The 24,492-nt window shown below is 43.8% G+C and overlaps 1 protein-coding gene across 1 annotated transcript in view; it reads right to left on the reverse strand.

The window, feature by feature from the left end:
* Nucleotides 1-4,651: 4,651 nt before the first annotated feature.
* Nucleotides 4,652-24,492, reverse strand: part of FAT3 (FAT atypical cadherin 3) — a 490,375-nt gene continuing 470,534 nt past the window's right edge. Inside the window, exons 22-27 of the mRNA XM_068149238.1 lie at nucleotides 24,230-24,383; nucleotides 21,402-22,057; nucleotides 18,481-18,594; nucleotides 14,620-14,679; nucleotides 12,024-12,059; nucleotides 4,652-11,381 (exon numbers count right to left, since the gene is read on the reverse strand). Of these exons, the coding sequence (XP_068005339.1) occupies nucleotides 10,762-11,381; nucleotides 12,024-12,059; nucleotides 14,620-14,679; nucleotides 18,481-18,594; nucleotides 21,402-22,057; nucleotides 24,230-24,383 (1,640 nt within the window). The 3' untranslated portion in view covers nucleotides 4,652-10,761. The remainder of the gene's footprint in view (nucleotides 11,382-12,023; nucleotides 12,060-14,619; nucleotides 14,680-18,480; nucleotides 18,595-21,401; nucleotides 22,058-24,229; nucleotides 24,384-24,492) is intronic.

A 24,492-nucleotide genomic window follows, 5' to 3' on the forward strand; every position in this document is an offset into this window, starting at 1 on the left:
CCTATTCTATTCTAGTCTCGTCTCGTCTAGTCTAGTGTAGTCTATTCCACTCCACTCCACTCCATTCCACTCCATTCCATTCCATTCCATTCCATTCCATTCCATTCCATTCCTAGCAAAGTTCAGCACTGTTGCTCCTCTTGCACCCAGCTGCAGCTCCTGGCCAAGCAGGGTCGGAGTGCTGCGTTGGTGTTCACAAGGTAGACAGAACCCGGTGTGGGGATTCTCCAGGTAGGGTCTGCTCAGCACCAAAAGGAGTTTAGCATCTCATGGACTTTTCATTTCCTCTCCATGTGAATGAATATGTTTTCAATCATAGAAGAGATCAGTTTTGAGCACACTGATTTGCTTTCTGTTTACCACAGACCAAACAGCTTTCTCAGGTATACTGTCAGTGTTGTAACTTTTACCTGAACCTCACTTTATGTTTTGGAGAGACAGATGGAGACTTGTTTAAGAGCAGACTGTGACCATTTGAGGCTGTGCCTTTAAGAAAGAGACAGTGCTGGGACACTCTGGCTGAATGTTTTGGAATATTAACGAAAACAATCAGATATTCTAAACTAATTTCATTGGTAGATTGGTAGAATGCAACTTTAAGTTTTGAGTTCAGTTGGAACTTTCCTCAGTTCGTTCCTTTCCTTCTCCCTTTCCAGCTCGTCTGCTTCTGGGCTCCCTGCCAGAGTGACCCTGAACAGATTAAGGCCTACTAATACTCTGCTTTATTAATCTCCTGCCTTTTTCTCTCTTTCTAACCCTCTTTGGGGAAAAAGGGGAGAGAAGGGGGTACAGGGGGGGAACCCTCCGGAGGAGGAGGGAATTTGGTTCCTGTATTATTGGGTTTTTTTACTTTGCTGTATATTCCTGTATGTATGTTGTAAATACTATAAATTGTGTACATATCCTGCATTCTCCAAATTGCTTGTAAAATATAGCATTTTTCCTTGCATCTCTGGTTGGGTGAGCTGTGGTTTTTCTTCCTCTTTGTGGGGGAGAGGAGGCTGGGCCTTCTCTCTGAACCACCACACAGATTTAAGATCATAGCGATCTAAAGATGTTTAGAGACAGACATCTAATCCAAGCTCTAAGTGATTCCCTGCCTTACTACAGATGGAGTCTGAAATGGTTTTCTCTGGTGATTTCTAACCATCTCTTGATTATGAGATAAAAAGAAGGCCCAAAATTGTATTTTATCACTGCAAAGTTTGTGTCTTGACTCTCAAATCTCAGCCTTACAGCTTTTCTGAATGCTTTGCAGCTTCTCAGCATCCCTTTCTGAAGTGTGGGGCTTTGAATGGGTCCTACCTACAGCCATTTGGTATGCCCAGTCTTATGCACCCAGAGATTGCTTCCCACTTGTCTACAATCTCCCTTCAGGTAGTTGTAGACAGCAGGAAGGTCTCTCTCTGCTGAGCCTCCTCTTCTCCAGGCTAAACAATCCCAGCTCCCTCAGCCTCTCCTCACAGGGCTTGTGCTCCAGACCCCTTCCCAGCCTCATTACTCTTCTCAGGATATGTTCAAGTGTCTCAATATCCTTCTTAAATTGAGGGGCCCAGAACTGGACACAGGACTCAAGGTGTGGCCTAACCAGTGCTGAGCACAGGGCACAATGACTTCCCTCCTCCTGCTGGCCACACTGTTCCTGATACAGGCCAGGATGCCATTGGCCTTCTTGGCCACCTGGGCGCACTGCTGGCTCATGGTCAGCCTACTATCAATCAGCACCCCCAGGTCCCTCTCTGCCTGGCTGCTCTCCAGCCACTCTGACCCCAGCCTGTAGCACTGCATGGGGTTGTTGTGGCCAATGTGTAGAACCCAACACTTGGACTTGTTAAATGCCGTCAGGTTGGACTCTGCCCATCTGTCCAACCTGTCAAAGTCCCTCTGGAGAGCCCTTCAACCTTCTAATAGATCAACAGCTGTTCCAAACTTGGTGTCATCTGCAAACTTACTAATGGTGGACTCAATCCCCTCATCTAGATCGTCAATAGAGATATTGAATAGGACTGGGCCCAACACTGATCCCTGGGGAACACCACTAGTGCCTGGCTGCCAGCTGGCTGTGGCACCATTCACCTTACAGAACACTTTGTTAGCAGCAGTTAATGCATTTGATTTTTCTATGCTATTTTAAATAAAAGGAAACCCTTACAGTGACTTAAGAAAAAAATATTTCTCATCATAGTTTCTCTTACTTATTTGCCACATAAATGACCTTGCAAAGTCTCCCATGTAACTGCTCAGGAGGTTGCAGCAGGCAGCTGCTTTCTCTGCTTGGCCAGTTTACAGCAGACTTTTTCCCTCGAGATTGATTCATGACATGCCTGAGCAAGCCAGGAACTAGCCATGTAGGACAGCTGGGATTAGCTTCTGGGCAGGTTTTCTTTATACCTTCTTCACTAGGTAATAGCTTCAGAGTGGCTGTGTCCACAGAACTTGGTGGGCTTACCTCTAGCTTGTAAAGTACATCTCCCATTGGAGGTGCCTGTGGCTGTCTGTTAGTTCTAGTGGGAGCTCAGGTGAGGTGTGCTGTAGAAAGTTACTCCAAAGATGCTGCAAGCTACAAATCCTATCAAACTGGCAGTGGATTTACAATTCACATGTTTGTGAGTTAGGACCCCCTTAACTGGCCTGTGTTCAGTCATCCTTGGCTATATCTCACCTATACCCAACATGGCAGTGGCCTTAGGAACACAGCAGGATTTTCTCTGCCAGGACTAGTCCCAACATCTTTATGACTCATTAAGCCCTATAAGGAGCTCTAGGAGATGACTTCTCCTCTGCTCCAGAAGCAGGAGCATGAGGGTTTCATGTGGTGGAAGGAAGCCTAGAAAAGCAAGCTTAACTGGGGACATGAGCTAAGTATATATATAGAAAGACCCTTGATACTTCTGGGAAGAACACACCCCCTCAAAAAGTTAAATTGAGAGAGCAAGAACCCAGTGTTCACCTGTTGCTACATCTTCCTTGCCTCCTCTCCTATGTAACCTATGTGCATGTTTCTCTCTGAAGCCAAGAGCCCTTCTTTCAGCAGGCTGATGTTCCTTCTGGAAAAAGGCTTTATTACTTGGGACATATAACTGCTGGCTGAGAAGTGGTAGGGAGTTTCTAAATTGCTTTCTTTGAACTTGAGGGAAAGTCACAGTTATTGCACTGATGTTTTCCATCGTTGCACAATAAGAGTGGGGGCAGGCACAATAATGAAAAGTGGAAGCAGGAAAGGTGTTACCACTAGGCAAAGGTCTTTCTTTGATCAGAAAACAGAGATGTTCCCTATGTTTGCAACTAGGAAGACCTGCCTCTGCCTCTTCATGTCCAGCTGACTGATCCCTAGGTATTGCAGAAGTGCTCCAAGCTTTCCTGAAGGGTTGGAAATGGCACAGCCAGCCACCTACATCTAATTTTCACATTGTTTTGCATTACAGATGGTTCTTTGGAAATAAAGGGAAAGGTTCTATACATAAATGTATATATATATATATAAATAAAGGGAAAGTAGGCTGCCAGCCATGCAGGGAGGCATGGAGCTATGGAATAGTTTGGGTTGGAAGAGACCTTTGAGCTCATCGAGTCCAACTCTTCACCCAGCACTGCCAGGTCACCACCCAGCCATGGCCCTCAGCACCACATCTCCACAGCAAACCCCTCCGGGGACTGGGACTCCAACACTGCCCTGGGCAGCCTGGACCAGGTCTTGAAGTTCCTGTTGAAGAAGAAATTGTTCCTCATGTCAGGCCTAGACCTCCCCTGGTGCAGCTTGAGGCCATTTCCTCTTGTCCTATTGCTTGTTTGTTGGGACCAACCCCCACCTGGCTTCAACCTCCTTTTGGGGAGAGCCAGAAGGTCTTTACTCAGCCTTCTGTTCTCCAGGCTGAACAACCCTAGTTCCCCCTGCAGCTCCTCACAAGTTTTGTGCTCTAGACCCTTCACCAGCTTCTCTTAGAATTGCTTTCCCTGCCCCACCTCCCATCTGAAACTCCACTTTGAGCCTTGAAGCTCTCCTGAGAAGGAAGTTCTACACAGAGCGAGTGATTGCCCATTGGAATGGACTGCCTGGGGAGGTGGTGGAGTCACCATCACTGGAGGTGTTCAGGAGGAGACTTGATAGGGTGCTTGGTGCCATGGTTTAGTTGATTAGGTGGTGTTGGATGATAGGTTGGACACAGTGATCTTGAAGGTCTCTTCCAACCTGGTTTATTCTATTCTATTCTATTCTATTCTATTCTATTCTATTCTATTCTATTCTATTCTATTCTATTCTATTCTATTCTATTCTGTTCTGTTCTGTTCTGTTCTGTTCTGTTCTGTGTGAAGAACTCCAGGTCCAGTGAAATTGCTAGCCATGGCATTTTAGGGTATGTGATAATGCCTTTGGCATCATTTAAGGATGTGGATTAAATTAGACAACTATCTTAGTGTACACACACTAGCTAAGCAACTCTTGGCAAGAGAGCTCTGCAGTGCAAGTTGGGGCCCCTATGGAGGAATTGCCATGTAGTAATGAAATGAATTTGAAGAGGCCGAAACCCCAGCACTTTCTGCAACCCCTATACACAGAGAGACAATGAAACCCTATGTTCCTTGCAGAACTGATTACCTTGTTCCTTCCTCTGAAAGAAGGAGAAAAAGCAAGAAATAGTCAACACAGCTGGGCTTTTCTTTTTGTTTACTTGGAAAACGGTTTTAACCATCAACTTTAGCAAATTTTGGCAGTTACAAACCTGTACACTTTGTTGTTGTCGTCGTCGTTTTGTTTTCATAGCAAAAGAACACAAGACAATACTGCCAACAGCCATTGTGAAGGAACAGTTAGGGTTTGGGTGAAGGACTATACCCACTCAAAGTGATCAACCTTCCCTTTTGCATAAGATTGAATTTCTTGTTGTTGGGGAAACGACATCACTTAATATCTACTCGAAATGGCATTAAAAACCTTATCTCTAGTGGGGTGGGGTGGGGTGGGGTGGTTTGTTTTTTTTTTGTGCAAAACACACTCATTTTAAAAAAGTCAATAAAAAACATTTCCTTAAAAACAGAAAAAAAAAGGTTAAACAGAAAGAGCTGAACCCAAAGGAAAAGTTACAGTACAGTTTGAAAGGGTTGGTAAAAAGTTCTCAAATCTAAAACTTGTTTTTTTGTGTGGGTTTTCTTTGTTGTTGTCTTTGTTGTTTTGTGTTATTTTTTTTTTTCCTTTTTGTCATTTTTTTTTTGCTGTTACCTTAAAAGTTGAAACCGACTTCAATGACCCTTTAGAATGATATCAAACAAACAAACAAACAAACAGACAAACCAACAAAAATTAAAGCAGCCCCGACTGGCATCAAGTATCTACAAAAGCCTGGTCGTTTGAAACCATTATATATATACATTATTTTTTATAAACTTCTTTTTTTTAAACACCAAAACATACATCTTATACAAACCAGCCTGCTTGAGGGCAGGTAAAATTTACAAGACAATCTTTTTTTTTTCTGATACAGTGCTTTAAAGAGAACTGCTTTCACTCCTAAACCTCTCTGTCACCCCCTGAAAAGCGGCGGCAGTATGGGCTCCTCGTCGGGTTGTTAACTAGCGGCCACTCAGGTGCTCCTATGACAGGAGAACGCTACAGCTCTGAGGACTCCAATCTCTTTCCACAATACAGTTCAAGTGCACTCTTAACACTGGTAGAGATTACTTATGGCCTTTGTGTAATACGACGTATTTGCAATTATTGCTTTTCATTTTATTACATAAAGAAATAAATTCAATTTCATTTCCTCCCCAGCCATCCATCTCTTGGGTGATGCAGCTGAATTTGCCAGCTGAATGGCCCTTCTGATAATGGAGACGTTAAATGTTAATTGTATGAAGCGCAGGATAAACGTCATGGAGAATGGGCAGCAGCCTACATTTCTAAGGCTCAGATGACACTTCGGTGTATCGAGATGAACAGAGATGCAAACAGGCAAAAAGCACACGATAACGGATAGTAAACTATGAGGGAGCAAACCTGAAGGTCTAGTTCTCCCATTGGAACTTAGAAAATATCCATTATTACTCAGTGAATAGCTCCAAAACATACCAACAGACATACTTTCACTCCAGGTTTTAAATAGCTGGGTTTCTCCGTTATTAAGGATGCTACCTTTTCAAGCAAAGCTTAGCAGAACCGGTCCAGGACAGCTTCACTTCTCTCTCTCCCAGGACTGCAATTATTATCAGCTATAAAGATCCATTTAGCTTTCTCAAGCAGGAACTCAATGAGGTGTAAAGCTGTGCCCTCAACCGTTTGTCCTGCCCAGCCCACATTTCTCTTTACAATGGAATTTATATTGAGCCAAGCAAAACAACTTTTAAGTCATGTTTAGCACCTGCCTGTTTCACAGAGTCAACAGGCTGCTGCCTCCCTATTAATTAGCGTTTCAGCGGCATGCATTTTTTCACTGTTGCACCTACTCTGGGTTTTTAACTAGAGGGGATACCAATACACTAAGGCTAGCACCACTTCAGACTCCACTACAGAATTTAGAGAACCGAAGAAAAAGCATTCTGAGGATTAAAATATATCTTGACATGCAGAGGGGAAAAGCTTGCCGGAGAGAGCTTCATTTCTCTCATGAAAAGAGTGCCAGTGAGAATCCTTTGACTTCTTCCTTCCCTTGACTGCATCTACAGGTCAAAGAAACCCATAGGATAACACATAGGATTAAAGATGTCACCAAGCTTTAATAGCTTAACGGCCTGGAAATCACAGTACTGGCATAAATCTCTGCATTACAACATCCTCCTGGTTGCCTGCACACACAACTTTACAGTGGCCTGTTAGTGGCACTGTCCACTTGGCCTCATGGGAGGGAAGTGATTCTGCAGCTCCTTGGTGCCACCTTTGGCCCTTTGCCTTGCTGTAAGATGCTGACTCAGGACAGAGATCCTATCTGGGTTTGTGGGTTTCAGTTAGGGCTTTTTTTTTTAATGACAGCCTTTAGAATGTTTATGATAAAAGGGCACAATAATTAACATATTTATGGAAGGTAGATAAGCCTAATTTTTCCTCTTGCACAAGGCCATTTAATGTAGTATTGGCAGCATAAGTTATGTTGCCAGTCACTTTAAAGGCTCTTTCCATTGCCAGAGTCATCAAAAAGGCTGTCAATGTGCATGGCATTCTCAACCTGATCAAAACACAGAGAACAAGCACTCTTTTACTCAGGCTCATACACCCCTGGCAGTCAGTGATTTCTCTTAAAAGCATGTTTTTCTGCTTTAACAAGTTGCTTGCTTTGCTTGTTGTTTCTTTACAAAACCTAAAGACTCTATTGATCCTAAGAGTTATAATCCAATGGCACTTGAAAGCACTCTTTTAAGTCTATGAAACCTCTCCTATGGATGATTCTGAACGAAAACACCATGCAGTGGAGCCATCTACAGGAATATGAATTGAAATATAGACACACAGGACAGGCAGACGTGTGAGGGGAAGCTCTGACAGACCCAGGCAGAACCAGGGACCTGGCAATGACAGCAGCAGTGATATAAAAATCCTCATATGGCAGAAAATTAAACAAATAAATAATACAAACACTAATTCTTACATTATGAATGTTATTAATGTCTTGTTATCTTCCAGGTTAGAGGGTTACAGCTTGTACATGTAGGAGAGTAATTAAAAAGGAAATAAAATGGCTTGGACTAATGGGAGAGGTCCTAAGACGTATTTCACCTTTAGCTGTGCATTAGTGTCTTATCGTTATCAAGAAGAGCCAGGACAAAACCAGAAAGGCCACAGAAGTATCAATGTTCACAGAAGGGCATCTGTTGGGAGATGGATTAGGCCTATTTGATTTGGAGGGGAGGAGATACTGAGGTATAGAAATCATGACTGTGACAGAGAAGGCTGAAGGGGTGATCCTTGGCACCTTCCCAACAGCACTTTCTGTAAGTAGGCGTTCAATGAAATGAAATGGCAACAACACCCAAACAGGAAAAGTACTATACATTGTATTTATGCATATTTTACTAGTAAAACTCACTATCAACAAGATATCACTGAGTCAACAAGCTTGGTAAGAACTAGTGAATTACTTTTTCTTTTTCTTTTTCCTTTTTCTTTTTGCATATGGCAATTGCCAGACTCCCATGGTGTTCTCCCTCGTGACACTCTGATATGTCCTACTCAAATTGTGATACTGGTATCTCAGGCTTACTCAAGAATTTTCACTAGAGAGAACATTTGACAAGTACATCTCATAAGCAGCTGGGGGCTCAAACAGAACTGATTGCATAATGGATAAAAATGCCTCGCACCAAGACTGAGTAGGAGCAAACCTCATGTAAACCACAGCCTGATGCTAAGAAAGCATTACACCGAAGGAAATTGATACCAGCTTTAAAAGTGCAGCTAGATTTGCAGCTTTGTGTTCCAAACTCAGATGCTTCTACTCTTGAAGACACATCACTTCAATCGCATCTGCCTTCCTGCAACACAGACTCCATGAACAATGCAAGCCATCCTCTTTCTGTGCTTCTAGGCTTGCCAAACCATTTCATGGCTTATTGGCAAATCCCTCAGTTCTTTGCCATCATGATACACATTTCCATATGGTTTTGTTTTTTTCTTCTTGAAAACACATGAATAGTAGCAGGGAAAAGGCTGAAATGTACCATGAGCTCATTTAGAATGTATCACCGTTACAGAAGCATGTTTAGTTTGAGAAGGCCAAGTCACATGAGTAAATTCAATGGACAGGAACTGTATGCAGAGCAGTGCTTGAAATACTTGCATGTGCAGTACATTCTTTCTAGAAGTTCACTCAGTTTGTTCATGGACCTGTATAATGAGCTGTATGCTAATGAAGAATTGCTGCATGATCCCAAAGAAAATATCTACACCAGTCTTTCACAGCTACATGAGCTCTTCTTGGAGGGAAGCAGCAACATATTGTGCCTATTCTGAGACTTTTGGAACTCCTGTTTTATTAAAAGTGTTACAAGCTGTGATCACTTACAATACATTCTGTTAATAATTCATTTGTACTGGGGGCAATTGCTGAAAAAAAACAACCCAACAACCCACTTCCTGTCTGTCAAGGAATGCCTCACAATTCAATTTTGGGTGAAACTGAAGTCAGTCAGGAACATGCCCTGGAAGACAACTGCTGAAACTATCCAGTTAGGACATTTGACCAAGAGACAGAACACAGAAAGCAGCAGAGGAAATCTGTTAATGAATCTGTTCATCTCTAGCAATGATTTATGTGTTCCACAGTTCTTTAGAAAGAGAGAATTATGCCATGGGAGGAGTGGATGAAACCCCAGCAGTGACAGAGGCTGCAGACTCACATTCACTGTAGAAGGTGTACAGATGCTGTAAAAGGCAGTGGTAAAAACATTCCCACAGCACCAAGCAACTGGTGTGTATATTCCGCTTTAATATACTGAGTGAAAATCCCATTTCCACATCCTGCTCAGCTGCTCAGGTGTAAAAGGCCTCCAATCAGGCTGAGGGAAATACAAAGCACACAGAGGCCATGGTTCTCCCCATTTCACAGCAGTGTTCTGAAACCTACAACCTTTGGTAGTCCTTGAATCTTACAAAACCACGCATCTAGCAGAAGATCTAGGGACAGATCTTTGGCCACAGCTCATCCGTGTAATCCACTGAGTCAGTCTACAGCAGCTGAGAACTCATTCTGTACACTCCAAGGATGGACACTTGCCAAAAGATGTGAAGCTAATGATTTGAGGTTACAGCAGCTTTATATGCAACTTAATTTTACTGCAATAATTGTAGCAGGACGACTGCTGTTCAAGAGGGGATCACCCAAGCTAAGTATTGAAAACCAAAGTCATTGGTACTTTGTAGATCGTTAAGGTTTCCTGATGCTTTCAGATACATGTTCACATTACATACACAAGTCAAGGGAGGCTCTGCATATGCATCTGGGGCAAAATTAGACCACTACTGAGCCAAACTCTGACACTTCTAGAAGTCCTCAGGGGCGAAGATATGCACACACACCTGACAGCAGGCTTGAAAAAATGGCAGCCAATGTAGGCCAGTTTGGAGTAAGTACATACTCTATATGCACATTAATTGGTGCTCTATATGCACATTAATTAGAATGAAATGCTATGTAGCAAACAAAAGTAGAGATAGATATTCGTGGGCAAATGCCTGCTTGCTGGTCTTTGACAGGTCAGTTTGTAAATGCTGGGGTTTCAGCCATCTGACCCGTTGCACACCAGCACCCTCAGCCATCAATTGCTTTGACTCTTTCACTGACACACAAGATTTCATGCAACAGTGCACCTTGGAATGATCCATACCAGTTCCTTAATACTGTGGGGAAATCATAACACTGTAACACTTTTAATAATACAATTAAAAAAGAAATAAAAAGCAAACTGGGGGTGGGGGGTAGGGAGGGGGGTGGAGGAGGGAGGGAAAGAAATTATTTAGCAATTATTGTTTCTCCCTGCTTCAAAAGCTGAGTTTTAATCTTGGTAATAAATAGAAGGTACATACTCTCCAGATTGTCTGTAACAATTTTGTGATGTATAATATTTCACACAATTGGTCTCTTGGTGTCTGCACATACAGTATTATTTCTGAACAAGTTAATAATGGGTTCCACTGTACTTTTGCCTTGCCCAATATATACAACTTCAGCAACATTTCTCCTCAATATTTATACTATTAATTGGACAAAATGACAAAATAAAACAAAAACAGTAAGAGGAGGGAGAAGAAGAAGAAGAAGAAGGAAGAGGGAGCTTCCTTTACACTTGTGTCTGATGCTGGGTCTCCAAAAATGGAATGTGAACATTTTCTAGGTTGAGTTCCTCCACGCTTTCATAGTCACTCATGGCTACTTCGGAGTCATCAAAGCCGCAGGTGGCTGAGACATCAGAGGAGGAGGCATCCAGAGAGTTGTGCAAGGATAAAGGCATCTTACCTGCACTAACATTTTCTGTGTTCTGGCTTGGGCCAACAGCAAAAGTACTAAATTCGTTCCCAGTCTGAGACCCTGTGGTGTCCGTCTCATTGGGGAACTGGTGAGGAGGGAGGTATTGGCTAGGGTGGAAGTGCGGCCGTCGCCTGCAGTCAGGGCTGAGTGTATTTGCCATCGAGACTGGCTGCGAGGGCGGGAGGGCTTCATATTGGTCCGGATAATCCACTGGGAGAGGAGGTGGTAACTGGTCCTGGCTTAAAAACTCGTCTTCGTGAGGGGGAGGGTAGTCGCTGTCAATGTCGTAGCCACCAAGGTAGTAATCCGTTTCCAGCTCCCTGGTACTGCCGTGATGAGCCGAGCCGCCATCTGCTGTCTCAAAATTGGGCACTTCCTCAATGTCAGACAAGCGGGCACTTGGCATCCAGTCAGAGGTATCCCAGTGATAGGCTACAGCAGGAAAGAGAACCACAGAGCTCCGTTAGAATGGGGTCACTAATGAGGAAAAGTGTCCTGCATGCACTTGCTGCTCAGTCCTCGCAGCACCTTCACATCACAGCATGCGCCACAGGCCATCAGCACAGATCAGCCATGCTCTGATCGGCGGGGCAGGAGAGGAGAATGAATGGCATGATGATGCTAATGCAAGGAAGCAAAGAAACAAAATGTGGCTGCTCTCAGGCATTTCCCTTTGTAGGACACCACTGGGTTGTGTTAGAAATTACGAGTCCAAGAAATCAAAACAACAAAAACCTCTGAATTACTGCTTTTCACAGTTAATTGGGGAAAAAAACCTACCAATGCAGTCAGCATGCTTATGATAGCACATCTAGTCTCCCCTTCCACCTCCAATGACTTCATTTCAAGAAAGAAAGTGTGCAAGCATGAAATCTGACCAACTGAAAATGGGATCCTGATATAATAAACAAAAGTGTCTGGCCATTCTCATGCAGCATTTGAACCCAACAGAATTCCAACATAAGAGCAGACACGTGAAGCAGTTCAAGAAAAACATCATGAAATCTGATCAAGCCAGTGCCTTGCCCACCCTAGCCCAGTCCAACAGGCAGAAAAGTGTCTCAGAAAAGTCACCTCTGTTGTAGTTCTGTCCTTGATCCATAACAGACACTGTTAGACACAAAGTGAAAAGTAAAAACTGGTAACTCGGAGCTCGTCACCAGCATAGAATTGCACATGAAAACACAAAGCTCTGCATGCACATTTCTAAAGTACAGCTGCCTCAGGGCTGTTTCAATAGGACATTACAATGCTGCTTATTTTAGAGCACAAGACAAGCTTGCCCAGTCAAACGCAGACATACATAAAGAAATGATTGTCATGGGTATTATATACCTCTTCTATCATATCTTAATTATTTACCCTCACTGAATAGATATGGAATTACATCAGAGCTGGAATTCTTAGTTACAAAAAGGGCTATCCACCATCTCTATGGTTTGTAATGGCAAAGTACATTTCTCTCTCACTTGTTTACTTTGAAACAGAAAAATAAGAATCTACCATTCTCAGGGCCGGTTCAAACAAATCTGGGCCCACCTGGGCTCAGATACCATGGTGATGGGCACGGTATAAGAACCTGAATAGAATAGAATAGAATACAAAGCCATTTAATGGGGCTGTCAGCTGCAATGCCCTGCTACCCCATACCCACCTCCCACCTGCACTGCCATGCCAGCTGGCGGGGAGGGAGGCATTCCAGTATGGAGAGGGTGCAGGGGTTGGGGAGAGAGCAAGGAAAGAGGGTCATGTGAGACAAGAGCAGGGAATAAGCTGCAGCATTTTCTAGATGAGACGCTCTTGTTCAGCCACGTGTTATTTGGCTTCATGCAGTAAGTCACTGGGCAAGGTCTCAGGACTGCATTGCTGGAGGAGGTCTGGCCAGGTCAGTAGACCTTCATGGCATTATAGTACTTAACATCTGGATCTCAGCCACAGATAAGGACAGAAAAGACTGCTCGTCAGGCCTCCATCTATTAAAATCACTCTTGCCCTTGGGGTGATGGTGATTTCTTCATTAGCTCATTGGCCAGACAATAGCTTTCTACCTGCTCTGTGTTAGCCTGGGGCGAGGAAGGATGAGACTACAGGGGGTTTAGCAGCAGTGTCTGAACCGGCCCTAACCAATCTTCTGCTTCTTCACTTCCTTTTCTGTACAGTGGATTTTGTTGTCTTTTGGTCAGTGTAATGACATTGTACCAAGATGCATCAGGTCCCTCTGAGCTGCGTTGTTCCAGGATCCAGGAGAACCTCACCAATTTGCTGACTCACACAACCACTAGAAACTCCCTGGGGAAAGAGCTCCATCCTCCTGTGGCTCTGCAGCAGTGATTCTGCCCATGCTGCGCTGGGAGATCCAGTGAGTCTAACTGTTCACCTTTTCCACCAGCTCTGCTGCAGAGCATGCAAAGTTCCTGTGCTTCATACAAGGAACTGGGAAGTGAACAAAGCATTTCCAGTGACAGTCTCTTGAAACTGCAGCCAGACTGGCCTTTTCTGACCTGTAAAGCCAATGTGTTTGCTTAAACTTTCCTTTAGGAAGGCAAGGCCATTTATAGTGTCGATGGTTTCCATTCAGGGTTATTTTTTGAGTGGGACTTTCTTTTTGAATGAACCTTGGCTAGTTCATTTTTATTTGACAATGAGAAGAACAGCATTTCTACACTTAGGAAATCAGTAAATGTACTATAGACAAACACCCAAGTGCCATCACTAGCTAGGAGTGGAAGTGCTTTTCAAAATCACCATGACATTAGCTCAAGAAAAAAGTCATTTCACAAAAATTATTTACTTGATCATCTTTAAGTATTATACAGATTACATTAGGTGAAGTCTGCAAAACATGGCTTGCATTTGCTAAAGACAGATGGATTTATGGATGAATTCAGTTGATACTGACCTGACATTTATCCAAGAGTAAGATAAATGTACAAATAAGTCAAAGTAATGATTATTTGTTATACATTTCCCCAGTGCTTTATGGAGAAGGAAAATAGTGATAGTCCTGTTTTACAGATGGGGAAAGCAATTAACTTGCAACACAATGTGCCTGGGGTTACACAGGAGGTCAGTGGAGAAGCTGAGTGTTGGCTTCTTAGACCCAACTGCCATGCTCTATTCAATGGGAACATCAACTCTAGGGGAAGGGGCAGTCAGGCTGCCTTGCATCCATGGAGTTGTGTTTACACCTGTTTTTATTTGGGAGAAATGAGCCACCTGCATACCCTCACTTCAATTCTCTCCCTCTGGTCCCACTGGAGTGTGCAACACGGCTCTGCTGGAGCCTGAGATACTTTACAGCCTTCCTGTGTCACCTGTTTCCAAGGCTCTGAAGCCAAGATCATCTTAGTGTTTTGGCTTCATTATCAACCTAATCAAATCCTTTTTTTTCCTAAAGGCAATGTGAATAAGTAAGCAAAAACATTGACTTGAACAGAAGAGGATGAAGGCCTTGACACCTTTTCTACCACCTCCAATTGCCCACATGGTATTTTGTGATACATTCCTCTGGTGTTTTTGTGTTTGCTGGTGAAACATGCTGATCTGAAAAACCCAGTCCTTGCCACAGGTTGGCTGGTCAGTGTGGCTTAGTGAGGTTCTGCTGGAATGTTTGACAATGAAAACAGGAAGCATTGGTGCATAACAAGAAATGAAACAAAAAATTAAATACCTTCGTTTTCTATAGTGTCAACTACATTGTTGACAAGCTGTATGACAGTCACTATGGAAGCTTGCAGGGGAGGGAAAGCAGAAAACAAAGGGAGGGGAAGGACAGCTTCAGGTTAGTATTCATAACACACATCATATGTTACCACAATAAATTCTCTCAAACGGACAGAACTGACATTGAAAAAAAAGAGAGGCTGCTGACCAGTGCATGATTCATGCAGTGGCTTGCAGGACATTTCATTTCAGATAATCCCATCCATTTTCAGAGTGGTGATAAATTCCAAACCAGCATTTCCAGAAAGGCTTCTAGGATGATGTGTATGGCCTCATAAATCCAAGCAAACTGGCCAGCTGATTCAATTAACCAAAGCAGTATCTTGTCTACCTGACACTAATTTCTAATTCACTCTTGCTTAAAGGTCTCCAGAGATGGTGCCACGTGCTACAAGGGGTTATTGTCTTTTAGACCATCACACCATCTGAAATGGTTCTAAGCTCAACCTAATTCCTAACAGGAATGTTTTACTTATTTATTGTTTGTGCTGTGCCTACTATATAGTAGTGGATGATACTTGTTAATTGTACTGTGTCCTTACTGCTCTAATTAAGAAGACATATCCAAGTAGATTTGGTTCCAATTTTGATCTGTGTCTGATAGAATAGTTTCACAATTGCTTTGTGTGTTCTCTGCAGGTGTTCTACCAAAAGATATTTTCCCCTTGAGATAATTCCTACACATGGTGCAACTGTTTAATGTGGAGTCCAAATGAGCAACAATGTGTGGTCCCCTGGATGATCTGCATTTGGGACCAACTAACACCCCTGCCTTTGAGGATCTGAAACAAAACTCACCAAAAGCAGAGGGAAAGCTCTGCTTCAGTAGGTACTGGATCTGATCTTTTCCCTTTGTCTTTAATGATGAGAAAACTGACTGCATTAAAGCAGGCTAGAAGGGGACCAGAAATGTTGGGCAAGGCAAGGCATACTTTTTTTGGTTTCATACAGCCAATAGACTTAGAGGTCATAAGAAACATGTTAACAGCAGTAGTGCCAAATATATGTGGACTATTTTGACATCCTTACTACATTTTGGGCATGGGCATATGATCAAGGATGTCATCCAATTTCCTCATTTCTTGTGAAGCACTGGAAAAAAGAGCCTTGATAAACAAAAGAAATCCTGCTCTACGTCTAAGCTGACATTTTAGTGCCGTCAACAGGGGCTGGGGTGAGGAGGCAAATGCATAACAAACATTGTGGAAGAGTAAGTGGATTTCATATAACTAGCTGCAGCATGGCTGGGAAAAGAGATGGAGGGCAGCTGTAAAATCTAACAGAAGAGCAACTCAGACTGAAAAGGGAAAGGTCAAGAGTGAAGGCCAGCAGAGACTTCACTGCAACTTAAGTGCTGGCTCTTGTGGGAGCTGAGCAGACCATGTTCATGCAAGGGAGGGAAATAATGGTTGTACTTGATGATCTTAAAGGTCTTTTCCAACCATAGTGATTCTGTGTGATTCAGAGCAAGGCAATACCCAAACACAGCATTCTTCAGAGGTAAAAACTGCTCTCATCAACAGCAGTTCTGTGGACTTCCCAACACAACCATCTATTGGCCAGCAGTGGAACAGCAACCTAAAAATACACTTTTGTCATTCCCCCTACCCATATTCAGAATAACTTAACTATAGAAACTTGTAACTTGCCTCTGAAAGGCTTCTCAAAATATTATTGCTGAAAATGGGCAACATTTCCTTTAAAAATGTTTGCCAGATGAATTTTTTTGATGACAAAAAGGCACTGCTAACTATTCTCAGCAAGACTAGGGGAGCTGAGCAATTTAAATGCAGCAGAAATAAGGTGGGAAAAAAATAAAAGCAGGTTAAAACTCACACCAGGAAAGAGTTTGCACAGTGAGGCAAACCCTGTTTGATCCAGCAAAAAAAGGCTCCATGCCCAATGGAGAGTGTGAGTGGAGGTTGCCTGCGCCTGACACAAGCTGAGCATCACAGGGCTGTTCACAGCTTCAGTGGGATACCTCCCAGCACCTCTCTGGTGCAAAACAAGTTTCCCCAGTTGGAAGCCATTAACCATTTTCACAAGACAGTGTTGGTGCAGTCAGCTGTACAGGAGCATGACACAAGCTTGTCCCCACTGCTAGCTGGCTTTGGAGGAAGGAGTATTGAGAAGGAAGGACTGTTGAGAAGGAGCAGCCTGCCCACATGGCGTGGATGCTGAATTGCTTTTGTTGTGGTTTCACTGACAACCCTTTGCCCTCTGCAGAGATGCTAGACATAAAGAATTAAAATGCCAGGGAGGGGAAGGATTTATGGTTTCAGGAGGGATATCCATTAGCCCCTGTGCACACATATATAAGCATATATATGCTTACTTATGCCAGTATTTTAAGCTCTTTCACTGCACACCCTCCCTGCCACTGCAAGCAAACCAGAGCATGCAGTCTTGGATTGACCTCTGCACAATGACTTAGATGATTTAAGTTTCTTTAATTTTCCCTGAAGATAGGGATTTGTTTAGAGCCTGAACTAGAATTGTTATCTCTAAAGGCCACATTTTAAATACAGCTTTCACAAAAAAAATGAGCAGGCACCAGTGGTCCAATCCAGCCTCAGTGGACACTGTGCTACTGATTTAAATGGGGGCAGGATAAAATGCTTGGAGAGCCTAATTAGAATTTGGGAGATATAAAAAGCAACCATGTACAATAAATGATGACCAGAATAATTATTCTGAAGGTAATTATAATATAAATACATATTATTAAAAGAAAAGTACTCTAATAATTACTCTAGAAAACAATACATTTTTTTTCTGGTGGGGGGGAGGAGTGTGGGAGCAGAAAGCACCAAGGATTTTGACACAAATACAGTGCTTCAGCCACAGCTGAACCAAAAGGAACTGCAAGTGCACTCCTCTTTAAGTGCTTTTTCCAACGTTTAGGAGTAGCTGGGGAAAAGCTGCATGACATGAGTGAGGAACTGAGTCTCCAGACAGTTCATTAAGCGGAGGCTGAGGAAACCAAGTGCAATTTCTGTGTGCTAATCTTTTTCTGTGTACCTGAATGAGGCTTCCCTGACATCCATCATCCCTTCCCAGCAGAAACACCTTGCCTTTTCTCAGACCCACCACTCAACATCCATGGGTCTTTAGGAACAAAGGTTTGCTCAGACTTTGTAGGACTCTTTCAGGCTGTGTATGGCTCTGCCCATGTCACCCACTGGGATAATGATGTAGGACATAAGAGCAAGCAACGAACATGCACTGAGCAAGGATTTAATGGTGCTCTATTGTTCACTGGCCTGTGATTGCCAGGGAGAGGCCAAGCCACCAGGGACTGGCTCATCCTCTTACTGTTTCTGCTGAACACCAGCAGAGTTTTGTGGGATCCATGAATGAGACCTGGCTCACAGAACAGAAATTCCTTTTAATTTGAGTGGTAAAACATGAAAAATGCACTCTTACAAGAGGGAAAATGATAGAGATTCTACAGTTTCACTTGCAACCTATTAGTTGACTTAAATCTTGCCAGTGGGACTCTGCTTTATCACACCTCTAATTCACTGCAAAGCTTGATAGTGATACATCATCTCCAAGCATCAAGATTTCAATTACAGGTGATCCTGCTCTGGCAGGGGGGTTGGACTAGATGATCTTTTGAGGTCCCTTCCATCCCCTAACATTCTGTGCTTTCTGTAATTTGAAAAATGCACACAAAAGGAGTATTTAAGCCCAGGACTTTCTGACTTCTAGCATCACTAACACATTTTCTAGCTATTACCTAAATATCAGAAAGACAATTCAATAGCATCGCCCCCAGCAAAATAAAGATAAAACTGTTTCTTACCATTGTCATCACCAGAATCAGACTGGAAGGAGCTGAGGGACTGCACTTCAGAGTTGCTGCCTTTATTGCTTCCTGCAAAACAGGTCACTTCTTCAGCGTCATCAAGCCCTTTACCTTCATTGACAGCAAAAACAAAGCAAAATGACACTCTCTAGGACAGCACAGTTGTCTGCTTACACTATGGAGCCAGTTGGATATTGGCAAAGAGCAGTTTCATTTTTGCCAGAGTAAAATAATTTCCTTCAGACAGAGGAAATGACCTATTGCTCTAGCAGTCATCTGATGAAACTACCTAGGTTTCTGGATTGTTTGGAGCCCAGAGAGCCTTCCAAGTGGCTGACACCACTGCAATCAAAGAAGAAACATCTGTATTCGGTATTGCCTTTTTAGATGACATGTAGACTCAGTAGCAAAGAAAATGATGACTGAAAAAATGTGCTATAAACATCTTATACAGTTACATTTATCTTCACTGTTCATTTCTTCATTTGAGAGCCTCATTAGAGGCTCATTCAATGCTCAGTATATTATTGTGCATCTTTTTATTCATACCAGTGGCTCTTGGATCAGTTTTTAATGGCTTCACCACTGGCATGTAATAGATTATGCTTCAATTTACATCGCTTTTCATCAGGGACATTCAGTCTTGACAACTCTTCTACAGTTTGGAAATGTAACTGCAGCCTGTGGTATAAATTCTCATGTAATTAAACACACACAAATAAACACATTCAACTAAACATTATGGAAGTGATAATAAGGAACACAAAAAGTTATCCTCCACAGTAAGTGCCAAGATAGATAGCTACGTTAATGAACAAGCTCAGGTGCTGCAAACATGTAAGTACAGCTCTCCACCTGCTAGCTGCAGATATTTCTACCCAGCATGGGGCACCTCCATACAGTAAGAACTGATTTCCTCCTGCTGAGAAGCAGGGTATATATAGTAGATGGAGTGAGTGCTGCAGTAACAAAGCTGCACCGCTTCCCACTCCTTAACAGCTGAGGTCCCTCCTCCTGGCGTGGCCTCATGCTGTGCAGAAATTGATACAGACACCAGCAGAGTCTGCAGCAGAAACACACAGGAGAATACAGAACAGAGCAGGTATGGGGGCTGGCAAGATGATGCTTTCAATCAGCAGAACTATATCTATTGGTTACAAAGGTCAGGCACAACACAACTGTGAAATACAGACCAAAGAAATGAAAATCAGTTCCTGTTTTTCACTAGAAGACTTCAGTCAATGCTGCCTTAGATGAAAATGTGCAGGCCAGGGTCCTCTTTTCTTCAATTCATATTGCTTAAAACCATGGGGCCATGAAAGTTTCTGGATCATGGAGTTTAACCTGGCAGCTTTGGTTCATGCTGTGTTGCAGTGGGTTTGAAGATGCATTAGGGAAAACTGCTAAAAAAATGCTAAAGCCAGCTCCTTGCAGTCAGTATGACCAGCTTGCAAGGATAGGCACAGGGCTGTTATACTGGTATTTCCTGACAGGACAGAAAATGCAGTTTGCTACATGCCTAGAAATTGAGGGGGTACTGTGTTGTCATAGACTCATAGAATATCTTGAGTTGGAAGGGAACTTAAAGATCACCTAGTTTCAACCCTCTGGCCATGGGCAGAGACACCTCCCACTAAAACAGGTTGCTCAAAGCCTCATTTAGCCTGGTCTTTAACACATCCAGGGATGAGGCACCCACAACTTCTCTGGGCAACCTATTTCAGTGTCTCACCACACTCATAGCAAAGAACTTCTTCCTAATGTCTAACCTGAATCTACCCTGTTCTAGTTTAAAACCACTACCCCTTGTCCTATCACTGCAGCCTGTTTTGGAGCTCCTCTCCAGCTTTCCTATAGCCCCCCTTCAGGTACTGCAAGGCTGCTATAAAGTCTCCCAGAAGCCTTCTCTAGCTCCCTCAGCCTGTCCTTGTAGTAAAGGTGCTCCAGCCCTCTGATCATCCTTGTGGCCCTCCTTTAGACCTGCTCCAACAGATCAATGCCTTTCTTATGTTGAGGGCACCAGGGCTGGACACAGTGCTCCAGGTGGGATCTCACAAGGGCAGGGTAGAGGGGCAAGAATCACCTCCCCTGACACGCATTTTTTTGATGTTGCCAAGGATACAGTTGGCTTTTTTGCTGCCAGTGCACGTTGCTGGCCCATGTCAAATGCCTCATCAACCAGCACCCCCAAGTCCTTCTCTGCATGGCTGCTCTCAACCCACTTGTAACCCAGCCTGTATTTGTGCTGCACCCTGACCCAGGTGCAGGACCTTGTACTTCGCCTTGCTGGAGTTGGCATGGGCTCCCTGCTCCAGCCTGCCAAGCTCTCAGGCTGTGATTCTCTCAGGCTTCTCCCAGGTGAGAAACCACCAGAGCACAAACAGGGTTAAGTGTGGGGATCAGAAATTTTGTGATCACGGTGACACGTGGGACTGCAACGAGTAGAAAAGGTGATCCTGGAAGCAGTGCATGATTTTTAGACACTGGAAGTAGAGAACATTAGTTCATTCGTTCCCGTTGCAAAGCAAGATTGCATCTTTCAGAAAGCTTAATTTTCTCAAGAGGAAAATTGCCCAAACCTAGCAGGGTTTATATTTGAGAAGTTTGCCCCAAATTATTTTTTTCTCCAATAGAAAGATGATTGCATTGTATCACTTGAAGAACTAACACTCAGAGCACTTACTCATACGTACTTCCTGAGTAAGTGAAATAAATGCCTTTAGTCATACTTAATGCATACAAGCAGAGGCCTTCCACGCCTCATTTAATTATAAGCTTTCAAAATGAAAGCAAATCAGGCTTTGGAGAGATGTAACAATTGTAACTGCATGAGGTTGGAGCATGAAAAGCACCCGTGCCACTCCACCTGCTGCATCCCATGACAGGGAAGAGCAAGACTGGCATGCAATGGTACTTACTTTCTGTCCCAGCATCCCACGTGCTCTTCCTGATGGAGTCACAGTCAGAGCGACAGGGAGACACAGCGGGCAAGTTTGGAGCCACGCTGCATACCACCACCCCCCGCCTGGCTGTCAGTATTCGAGGGGACTCAGGATGGAAGGTTGTCATCTCCTGGTGCTCCACACCCAGCCCATCCACTATCTTGTCCAAGTTATTGCGGGAGTCACTCTGGAAGCATGGGGTATAGGCCATCGGCCTCACTGGGACCTGTGGAGGCCCAACCTCTTGGTAGATGTTTCTACTGTCTCCACTGTTCCTCATGTTCTTGAACTGGATGCCGTTGCTCTTGTTGAGCAGGGCAGCGGTAGCCGGATCCTGCACCAGCGTGATGTTGTTGCGGGAGTAGTTCTTCCGGAACACTTTCTTGCGAAAGATGATGAAGAGGACAATCAACATGAATATGACAAACAGGACCACAGCTATTCCTATCAGCTCCTCCTTGCCAACATAGGAATGCCCAGCTTGTATATTAGGGACCACCACAGGGCGAAGACCACAGTATTGCCCCACATAGCCAGGGGTGCAGTTACACAGAAAGGAGCCGAATACGTTGACGCAGGAGCCGCCATTTTCACATTCTTCTCTTTCACACTCATTGATGTCTTCTTCACACCTTAAAAGAAGAAAAACAGAGTTTGGAGAACACCCAGCAAACAGCCCAGATTGTACATGAGGAGGTGTCTTGTCAAAGTACTACTATTACAGTTAACACCTTGATGGTGCTTGGCAAATGGCCTTATTGTTATACTATCAGAGAATCATAGAATCAATAAGGTTGGAAAAGACCTTAGAGATCAAGTACAACCTGTGACCCAACACCTCAGGACTAACTAAACCAAGCGCCACATCCAATCCCTTTTTGAACACCTCCAGGGACAGAGACTCCACCACCTCCCTGGGCAGCACATTCCAATGGCCAGTTACTCTTTTGCTGAGGAATTTCTCCTCACCTTGAGCCTAAACTTCCCCTGGTACAGCTTGAGACTGTGTCCTCTTGTTCTGGTGCTGGTTGCCTGGGAGAAGAGACCAACCCTGATCTGGCTACAACCTCCTTTCAGGTAGTTGTAGAGAGCAATAAGGTCTCCACTGAGCCTTCCCTTCTCCCTCAGCCTCTCCTCATAGGGCTTGTGATGAAGAACTCTCACAGTGTTCTTTTTTGTGTGGTTTTTTTTCCTACAGATATTTGATGGCTTTTTAAGACAATAAAATGGAAACATCAAAAAGGAAATAGGAGTTTAAATCATCTGATAAGAAAAGGTCCTTGACCTTATTAAGAATGCTCACTGAATGTAATGGAGACTCTCAGCTTTTTTATTGCTTTTGGACCATCCCATGGGATCTAGCACAAAAGATTAGGAGGATTCAAGAAGAAAACAGTTGAGAAATATATAGCAAAATAATCAGACTACTTATTTGAGAGGAGGATTGTGGCTTTCCAGTATCTGAAGGGGGCCTGCAAGAAGGCTGGGGAGGGACTTCTTAGGTTATCAGGTAGTGATAGGACTAGGGGGAATGGAATGAAGCTGGAGGTGGGGAGATTCAGGCTGGAGGTGAGGAGGAAGTTCTTTACTGTGAGAGTGGTGAAGCCCTGAAATGGGTTGTCCAGGGAGGTGGTTGAGACCCCATCCCTGGAGGTGTTTAAGCCCAGGCTGGCTGAGGCTGTGGCCAGGCTGATCTAGTGTGGGGTGTCCCTGCCCATGGCAGGGGGGTTGGAACTAGATGATCCTTGTGGTCCCTTCCAACCCTGACTAATTCTATGATTCTATGATATACTGACTGTGTACTGTGCAAAAGACAAAATGAGCAACTATTAGAGAACTGGGGGAAACAAAAGAACAGGAACCACAATGAGAGAGAATGGGAAAAGAAGAGGAGGTGATTAAACAAAGAGGCAGAACAAAAAGCACAAACACTGGACAAGCCAGATGAGAAAACAGCATGTCTGGGGGCAGGTCAGAGAAATTTCTGTTTCTACGTCAAGTATGTGACCAAGGCTGTGATTTAAAAACCAAGAAAGGCAATACATTAGGCTTTTATGTCAGAGCTAAGGCAACTAAATAATTGATCCATTAAAAAAATAAAATTACACAGCAGCTTTCACAGTCTTTATGAGATTGCTCAAAAAGCCTCCAACACAGTTGTGTATACCTCAGTGAAAACTGTCTGGAGATAACATCCTGAAACAACAATTTAGGAGGCCAGGTTCAGAAAAGCATTTCTGAACTTCCAAGCCTCGTGGATTTCTCAGCTGTTGTCAGCTTATACTTGAAAAAAAGCTATTAATTTGGGGTTATTTTTTGCTAGGTGAATCATAGCTTTTGAGTGCAAGATGCCTGACCATAAAGCCTTCCACCACTGAATGGAAAAGCTCCTTTTCAGTCTGGAGAAGAGAAGGCTCCGAGGTGACCCCATTGTGGCCTTCCAGTATCTGAAGGGGGTCTACAGGAAGGCTGGGGAGGGACTGCTCAGGATCTCAGGTAGTGATAGGACTAGGGGGAATGGAATGAAGCTGGAGGTGGGGAGATTCAGGCTGGATGTGAGGAGGAAGTTCTTCCCCATGAGAGTGGTGAGACCCTGGAATGGGTTGTCCAGGGAGGTGGCTGGGGCGCTGTCCCTGGAGGTGTTTAAGCCCAGGCTGGCTGAGGCTCTGTCCAGGCTGATCTAGTGTGGGGTGTCCCTGCCCATGGCAGGGGGGTTGGAACTAGCTGATCCTTGTGGTCCCTTCCAACCCTGACTGATATTATGATACTATGATACTGTTGCCCATGTGGGGAAGGCCACTTACGTTACTCCTGTCAGGCCATTTTTGCAGCTGCAGATGAAAGCGTTGCCAATGGGATCGCAAGAGCCTCCGTTTCGGCAGGGATTTGGGAAGCAGGCTGTGATCTCTGACTCACAATTCCTTCCTGTAAACTGGGAGAGGCAATTGCACTGGTAGCCTGGAAGGTGAGGAACAGAAAGAAAGAAATTAGAAACCTAGCAGCGCATCTGTCCGGAAGCGAGGAGATCCATTTGGCTAATTTACGCAAAAACCCCTCTTGCACTGTG

The sequence above is a fragment of the Melanerpes formicivorus genome, unplaced genomic scaffold (genome assembly GCF_026170545.1).
Source record: "Melanerpes formicivorus ecotype bairdi unplaced genomic scaffold, bMelFor1.0.p_v2 SCAF_1, whole genome shotgun sequence".
In the NCBI taxonomy this organism is placed as follows: Eukaryota; Metazoa; Chordata; class Aves; order Piciformes; family Picidae; genus Melanerpes; species Melanerpes formicivorus.